The sequence below is a fragment of the Babylonia areolata genome, chromosome 23, assembly GCF_041734735.1.
Source record: "Babylonia areolata isolate BAREFJ2019XMU chromosome 23, ASM4173473v1, whole genome shotgun sequence".
NCBI classification, from domain to species: Eukaryota; Metazoa; Mollusca; class Gastropoda; order Neogastropoda; family Buccinidae; genus Babylonia; species Babylonia areolata.
The window spans coordinates 34,068,129-34,077,435 of NC_134898.1; the positions used below are offsets into that span (position 1 = coordinate 34,068,129).

Sequence of the window (9,307 nt, forward strand, 5' to 3'; positions counted from 1 at the left end):
GGCAAGGCGTTCCAATCCCGGATGGTACGTGGGAAGAAACAGCCTGCCTATATCTAGTTTCGCAGATTTGCTGCAGCTTCTCAGTGTGGGTGCGTCGCTGTCGTGGTGGTGGTGGTGCCAGTTTTTCTTTCAGTGAATCCATGCTTACATAATTAGGCTTGATTTTATACAACATGGTCAGTCTGGCTGTTTGGCGGCGTTGTCGCAGGGAGGGCCATCAAGTCTTGTAGCATTGCTCGAGGTGTTTCGGTATATCTGTCTTTCATGGCAATGACGTATTAACTTTTGATATTTGTGTTTGGCCTGGATTTTGTGTGTGATTTCCAGTTGTGATGCTTACTGCCAACTATCACCTTCATTAACATCACCATGTTTGTGGTTCGAGATCGATTGGTTTACGCTTCTAGTCTTTCGAACGAGCCTTGATTTCTATTAGTTTCCATGCATCAACGCAGTTTTTATTCTCTTTCGTGTGTATGTGAAAGACGCATGTTCGTGTGCATACACGAATACAACACACACATATATAGATAGATAATATATATTTCTCTGTGTGTGTATGTGTGTGTGCATGCGCACATCTAAGTCCTATATTCTTAGAGAGAGGGAGAATGGAGACAGGAAGTATTTTTAAGATGTGGATACTTTTTTTGTTTGCTTCTTGTTGTTGCTTTTTATATCATAATGTCAAAACATTAATAATTTTTTTTGTTGGAATTCAGTAACTGATCTACTTATATTGACTCACTTGTGTAAACAAATTGAGTCTATGTTTTAACCCGGTGTTCGGTTGTCTGTGTGTGTGTGTGTCCGTGGTAAACTTTAACATTGACATTTTCTCTGCAAATATTTTGTCAGTTGACACCAAATTAGGCATAAAAATAGGAACAATTCAGTTCTTTCCAGTCATCTTGTTTAAAACAATATTGCACCTCTGGGATGGGCACAACAAATAAAAAATGAAGTCTAATCATATGCAAACTGCATTTACTGTTATATTTATATTTTTTGTATTCTCTAAACTTGGCACTTTGATCTGATATTCTGACACAACAAGAGCAGTCATTATTATCATTTTTTGTTCAAACAGGAACTTCTTTTGCTAAGCATGGAAGCTTTATTTATTTTGCAAACGTTTTGGTGCAGATAGTAAAAAAGGGAAATTACTCTGTAATTAATGCTAGGGGACTTAATTTGCTTTAAACTGATCTTTCTCATTTTGAAATTATACTCAATACATAAAAAGCTTGTGTGTTTTACTCTCAGTGTACAGGGCTTTCACTATGTTCATTCGCCCAAGTGGTCGTTTTCAGAAAATACTAAAATCAATACGAGTGGACTTTACAGATCTGTTGGCTGAGCCCTGAAGGTCATGGGCAAAAATCAATTGCGTACACATATTTATACACATTCAAAGCGCGTGCTCATATTCTTGCGAACGTTGTTGACCTGCCCGTTCAATCCTATATTCAATGGACAATACACGATAACATGTGATGGAAAGTTGGAGGAGACTGTTAAATATTTATTCAGAGAAAGATTTGTGAACGCCTCATCACTTACTGCCCCAAACTGCCATAAAAATATCAACAGAATCAGTCGGAAATCACAGTTAAAAATTGTAAACTATGCGAGTTAATACCCTTGAACTGATCACGATGAAACGAAAAAATTTCCAGTCTTGACTTTTCTCAAAATGAAGTCCTTTTCACTTCTTACGACGTTTATAAGTACTTGTACTTGGCTCTACGTGTTATTAGTTTAACAAAATACTCAATTTTCATATTAACTTTAAAACTATAAAACAAGAATGAACATAAAACAGAAAATGAATCGACCGTGTCATACTACATTCCCAGCGGGTGTAACTAAACTTGTACATCTATCTAGATCTAATGAAAACAGCTAAATGTTGCAGTAAGATTGCGGCGATAGCCAATGAAAAGAAATTTTTATTGCCCTTAAAGATTTTTTGAATGCCCAAGATACACCAGAATAATATGATTTAAACCGCGTTCTCACTGCGAATACCGCAATTGATTTATCGCCCTTTAAAAAAGTATGTTCAAATGTTAAATTTTAGAACATCAGTTAAGGAGCCACGATAGTGTAATGGATAAGGCAGTTTCTTCTCACCCGAACACGCGGGGTTCGAATCTGGTTAGGACTTTTTTTTTTCTTTTCTTTCTTTTTTTTTTTTTTTTAAACGCGAAGCTTTATAATAACAAATACAGAACACATTTTAACGATCAGATTTTTTTTTAAAAGTGTATCACAAGTGAGTCTTGAAGGCCTTGCCTCTCTTGTTTATACATATTATACTTTCCAAAGGTACTTTCTGAAATATTCGTTTCCTTAGCTGTACATGTACCACATAAAATAGTCAAAATTGTACTGTTGTTTGTGAAACTGAAATAGGTATATAGCCTAATTATGTCTTTAATTGTACTGTTGTTTGTGAAACTGAAATAGGCACATAGCCTAATTATTTCTTCAATGTAACAAATTCTCCTCTAGTTCTGTATTTATTTATTTATTACAATTATTCAGTAACCAGTTTCAGTTTCATCGAGGCGTGAAAATGTGTGGACAGATCCATACAAACAACCCTTTCCTTGCTGTGGGTTCTTTTATGTGCGCTAAGTGAATGCTGCACATGGGACCTTGCTTTATCGTCTTATCGAAATGACTAGCGTCCAGACCACCACTCAAGGTCTAGTGGAGGAGGAGAAAATACTGGTGACTGGCAGTGTGATTTGAACACAGTGCGCTCGGATTCTCTCACTTCCTAGGCGGATGCGTTACCTCTAGCCAACACTACACACACACAAATATATATGTATATATATGAACCATTTTGTACACAAACATCTCTTGGACTATGGTGTCATGATTATGCTTCAGCTCGTTGTCCTGAACACGTGTAAAAAGGATGAATTCATAAACTGATCATATTGCCAAACACTGACCATTAGTTTAGACATGCACGCTGCAAACACACACACACATACACACACAAACAGACTGGTCTGGAAACAAACACTGGCATTCATAAAGTCATGTTTAATTCTTTTACATGGTAAGTATATTTCTGATTGACTACTTTGAACTCACAAAATTGCCAGAAACATCATCAAACAGAAACACATACAGACACACAACCAAACTGATTATCTAATACGCCTCCGTCACATTTCAAAATGGCTCCATATAAACCTTTCTCATTCTTCACAGTTTGATAAACATAAATGATGGATAAAAGCTCATGTTCAAATAACAACCAAGTATCATTATACCCATGACTTTGTTAGTGTGTCTGGGCACCTTTCTCTGAAGGAAATAACACTTCCTTCCTGAAGTATCCTTATACTTGATACTTGTTTACTTGATAACCAAGTACATAATTAACAAAATAAAATACTTACAGGCAACAGATGCCAAGGTAATCTGAACACTGACAACTGTCAACAACAAGATGTGTTCATAACATGCTGAAACTTGTGTTGAGACAAATCAAAGTACTTTCACATCAGTTGTTCACATGCATGCAGAACTCGTGATTCAGAGGGATGAAAGACGGAGTTAATGAATACATATAAACAGAAAGCTAAAGACGTTATAGGCTAGGAAGCAGGAGAGGAGCTGGGTGGGGGAGTGATGGCCTAGAGGTAACGCGTCCGCCTAGGAAGCGAGAGAATCTGAGCGCGCTGGTTCAAATCATGGCTCAGCTGCCGATATTTTCTCCCCCTCCACTAGACCTTGAGTGGTGGTCTGGACGCTAGTCATTCGGATGAGACGATAAACCGAGGTTTAGCATGCACTTAGCGCACGTAAAGGAACCCACGGCAACAAAAGGGTTGTTCCTGACAAAATTCTGTAGAAAAATCCACTTCGATAGGAAAAACAAATAAAATTGCATGCAGGAAAAAAAAAAAAGAAAAAAAAAGGGGTGGCGCTGTAGTGTAGCGACGCGCTCTCCCTGGGGAGAGCAGCCCGACTTTCACACAGAGAAATCTCTTGTGATAAAAAGAAATACAAATACAAATACTCTGCAAAGAGGTAAGCCTCAAGCTCAGACTAAAAGGACTGAGAACAGTAAGCAACAGTCCAGTAGTTACAGTGATGGACTTTCAACCTGAGGGTTCCAGGTCACAGCGCCTGGTGGGGGTAGGGTGGGGATTTTTCCAATCTTCCGGGTCAACAGATGTGCAGACCTGAAGCCCTGTGTGTGTAAAATACATTCGGACCATCAAACAAGCACGTAAAAATAGATCCAGTAATTCATGCTTTTGGCATGTTATGGAAACGAGAAAACACCAGGTATGCATCCCCCTGAAAACAGAATGACTGGCAGGGGTAAAAATGGTCATACATGTAAAAGCCCACTCATGTTTATATGAGTGAACGTGGGAGTCGCAGCCCACGAACGAAGAAGAAAGAAAAAAAAAAAAGCAGAAGATGGAGCTTGTTCTGTGTGTAAGGTCAAGAAAAGGGGAAAGGTTGGTTGTTGGCTGTGGAGTGTTTGAAACTGGGGACACAGAAACACTGGATCAGACGCTGATCATAGAGAGCAAGATGTGGTGTAGATTTCCTGTACTGTTTTAATGTTTTCTGAAGAAAATACTGAATGAAAACTGTGTACTTTTCATCAAAATAATCTGGCAAGTGTCACCAAATATTGATAATAATAATAATAATGATATTAATGATAATGGCATCTCAGAAATACTTGGGTGCCTTGAAGCACTTCCACCTAATACAGAAAACTGGGTTTTCTGTAATAAGATGACAAGTGAATATTTCATGCATGTCTGAGAGAAAAAATAACACATAAGTAAAGAAAGAGCATTAATGAAAATGTGCACAAAGAGTTCACAAAAAATTATGAGAGATGGACAGGGATGAAAACAATCGGGCCATTAAATGCTTACACCTATTTAAACAAAACAACAAGGATCATTCTTATCAATCAGCTATGATTTGTATCCTGAGAAAAATGCCAGCACACTCACACGCACAAACATGTGTACCCACCTGTATACACAGAAACGTACACACACTACAATTGTTCCACACTTTGCTTTTACACTGAGATCGCATTCCCACATGACATATCCCATGTAATATATCCACATCTTTTCACCATTCCTTTCCCTCCTCATCTTCCTTCACTTAAATCTCTTGTTTACAGTTGCTTATTGTCCAGCAAACCGCATACGGCCATATCAGGACTGACAAACTATACAAATGCTCAACCACATCAACACATAACTATGACATCTACCCCCCACCCCCACTCCAACAAAACTCCACCCTAAAAAACCACCATGACAAACCCACAAAACACAGATCATGACACATCATTCTTACCATTCAGCTCCAAAGGGAAAATAAGACGAGGCTGTACTGAGGACATCAGCCCTTCCTGCTTAATTCATCATCCCAAGATTTATAAACAAAAAAACAAAAAAAACACCAAACATTTCAAAGCCAAACAAAAATACATAAAAAAAGCCATATAGGCAAATAACACTGCAGAATGGACAGCTAGTGCCCATCCTAGTATTTCACAATTTCACCACCTAATCGCCAGAGCAAAACAGCACAGACTGTACATCACAGACTGTGGAAAACAGAAAATTTGTCAAGACTTGCTCGAAAAAAGAAAAGGGAATGGACTGGGAAGGCAGAAAAGGCAGACAACAGTAAAGGAAGAAAAAAGCCAGAAACAGAGAGCAACTGAAAAGAGGAAATTTCTGGCACAGAATTTGCAGAAGGTGAAGATATTCATACTGAAAGACCCCAGGCATCCCCAAGAGGGAATTAAATCTCTAATCTATCAAAGCATATCATCTGATAATGAAATTAAAAACAACAACAAAATACCACATTTCCTACTGTTCATTTATGGAACGCCATTGGTTTGTTTTCTGTGTGCTTTCAGTTTGTTCATTCATTTATTTGTTTGTTTTTCTGTTTCTCTTTCATTAAAGTACATATTGGGCAGCAACTTTTTTTTATTTATAGTTGTTGCTTTTTTCTTGCTCTGGATTCCCTTTGATGTTCTTGCTGAACAACTCTTCACAATAAAGGAAAGAAGGGAGAGGAAAAATGAAAAAGAAAATGGAAAAGATGAACAAAACTAATGATAATGGTGGCCACTGCCATAACGATAAATCATAGTGCTATAATATTCTCTGATGTGCACATGAAGTGTGTATTTTGGGCAGTGACAAAGGAATTTTTTTCTGCAGCAAGTTGCCTTAATATGTCACATGTCTTTTCTTCATGTGTTATCCTAGTGTGAAGAACTGCGTCTTTATTGTTGAGCACTGTGTTTTTGTACGTTGTAAAAACAATTAATAAATAGAAATATTTGAAGAAAATTCTTTATATAATGTTATCACTATTTAAAACCAAAATGAAACCGCTATATATAAAGCAGTGTCAGCATGAACTGACTGACTGACACTACTATTGCATATCACTTAGAAGTGATTATTGCAAATACAAATGCATTTCATAGTTTTGCAAGCTATCACAGTATAACTGGGTTAAAAAGATGAAATTGCAAGAAAGTTCGATTGTTACAAAAATGATTACGCATACCTTAAATTTCAAATCATGCAGTCAACTTGACATTTTCAGCAGTGCCTTAAATTTTACTAAGACTAATGTGCCTGGTCCTCCATGCTAGATAAAAACAAAACAACAAAAATTAGATAAAAAAACATTTAAAACTCTTCTTTGCACTTGAGCATAATAATATTTGCTTGAGTTTTTTTAAAAATTTCTTTTGTTTCGCTGCAGATGTTCCCTAAAAGGCACACAAAGTAGTAGAACTGCCAGGAACTTGTTTTCTACTCTTCCTGCACAAAAATGTGCAATGACCAGTGGTCTTTCGCAGTGTCATGCCAGCAAGATCATGAACCAGCAAGCAGTAAACCACAGTACAAAGTTACAAATGCTCCAAGAAGCTCCCAACAATCCAGCATAATAAATATTCATACAGACCAGCATCATCAATATTCATACATTATCTTTAGACGGTATGGGGGTCACATGTTTCACAGTCGTCCATTACAGATCACGTGCATCCGAAACACCTGAGGGGACCTTCACCTCCCAGCCAGCCATTTCCTTGGTGACGGTAACTTGGCAACCCAACCGAGACCTGAAACAAAACCAGATCAATTCAAAATGATTTATCAACTAATCATCAACTTCAGAATTATCGTTCAATAATCAACTGCAAAACAGTTGATAAATGATCAACTCAGTGTTGTCAATCGATTATCTACTTAAAAATGATCAATCAATGCGCAACTGATGAATTATTATTAATCAAAGATCAACATACAATGAGTGATTATGACCAAGCCAAAATTATTAATCAAGAATGAACTCAGTGTTGTCAACTGATAATTACAAAAAAATAATCATTGTGCAACTGATAAATTATCATCAATTAACAATCAACATAAAAATTTTAAATGAGTGGTTAATGTAATGACCATGCAAAAATCATTAATCAATGATCAACTTAAAACTATGAATATATACTCACAAGGAGCAACCCACAAGTACAACATCAAATGATTAAATAAAAGAACAATGTTTAACATGACATAATCTGTTGAAAAGTAAAGATTCCATTTTCCCATTCTCTCTTCTTATACATTCCCCTATTCCCACATCCTTCCATGCAGAAAACAATCAACAAAAAATAAACAAATAAAACAAAAGTGATGCGTACGTGTCTTGCAAATCAAAGGCCAAGTCAAGCATATCATTTTCTTCATCTGTCGGTGCCGGCAGTTGACTGTAGTTTTCGGGTTTGAAGATCAGATGGCACGTAGAACATGCTAGGGTTCCTTCACAGGCACCTGAACATTTTCACATTGTAAATTAACGCTTTCTGTCAGACAGGCACTCCACAATAATCACATAATTATGTCCCAATATATGCTTTAATTGGCCAGCTGACCATCCATGAAGGTCATCTGAGATCTATTCATAAAAGCAAGTTTAAACAATGCATATCATAGCATGAAGGCTTAATATATATATATATAAATATATATATACATTTAATTAACTGTACTGGTTGCTTACACGTTGTATTCAGTTTCTAAACAGATGTGTACAAAATGGCACTATAACTTGGTGAGGAATGGAATGGCAATACCGCACTGACTCTAAAAACTAACCCCAAAGTCATCAGGCAAAATGAAAATCTTCATGGCTGAGGGCACTTCTGTTGAGTACCTCTACCAAAGATGACTTCCTCCCACCCCAAATCCACACACACACACATTACATACAGGGCACAGCTGGCCCCAAGCCACCGCGCAGTTTCCATGTCTCCATGGAAACAACACTGAATAAAAACGAAACAGCACTTTACACCAGCCGCCCTCCTACAGAGAGCAACCAAGTGCGAAGGGGAACAGAATTAATCCCAACCCTCTTTCCCTGCATGGTTTCAAACCTCAGCACCTGATCCTCTCTCCCTGCATGGTTTCAAACCTCAACACCTGATCCTATCTCCCTGCATGGTTTCAAACCTCAACACCTGATCCTCTCTCCCTGCAGAGTTTCAAACCTCAGCACCTGATCCTCTCTCCCTGCAGGATTTCAAAAACCTCAGCAACTGAGTCCCTTAGCTTCATTCCTTGGATTGCACAGAGCTCTCACAGAGCTACCACAGAGTAATCCTATCGCTATGAGGGCTGCAGAATTCTTGATGACATGTACCCTGGTCTGTGCATTGGGTTACGCTGCTGGTTAGGCATCTGCTTCGCAGAGGTGGTGTACCATGTAGCATATGTATATATGGATTTGTCCGAATGCTGTGACGTCTCCTTGAATAACTGAACTGGACTGAACTGTGCATAAACAAGGATTATCACTAACAATGCTTCAGTCTAACAGAAACAGATCTTTACTTTCTCTTTCTCTCTACTGTCCCCTCTCTTGTCCAAAGTCACACAGACACATACAACAGTGTGTAATGCACACACACACAAAAACACACACACTCACACACAACAGCATCTGAAAAAGTGAAATGATCACTTTGGTTACACGCAAGGTTAAAAAAAAGAAAAAAACAAAGAAAACATGCAATATGCACATTCTGACTGTAAAAGCCATTCAACACACACACAAACACACAGACACACACACACATGAAAAGCTCAGACCTACAAACAGCATATATGATTACAAAAAAAGCTCTTAAAGCCAAAGCCAAAGTAAAAGATGTCTGCTACTCCAGACAACATGTAGACCATGAAACTACCCA

At 37.8% G+C, this 9,307-nt stretch overlaps 1 protein-coding gene across 2 annotated transcripts in view; it reads right to left on the reverse strand.

Annotated features, from left to right (window-relative positions):
- Positions 1-3,049: 3,049 nt before the first annotated feature.
- The window catches only part of LOC143298132 (adrenodoxin-like), a 9,894-nt gene continuing 3,636 nt past the window's right edge, over positions 3,050-9,307 (reverse strand). For both annotated transcript variants that reach the window (XM_076610852.1, XM_076610853.1), the window contains exons 3-4: positions 7,757-7,886; positions 3,050-7,174 (exon numbers count right to left, since the gene is read on the reverse strand). In XM_076610852.1, the coding sequence (XP_076466967.1) occupies positions 7,081-7,174; positions 7,757-7,886 (224 nt within the window). In that variant the 3' untranslated portion in view covers positions 3,050-7,080. The remainder of the gene's footprint in view (positions 7,175-7,756; positions 7,887-9,307) is intronic.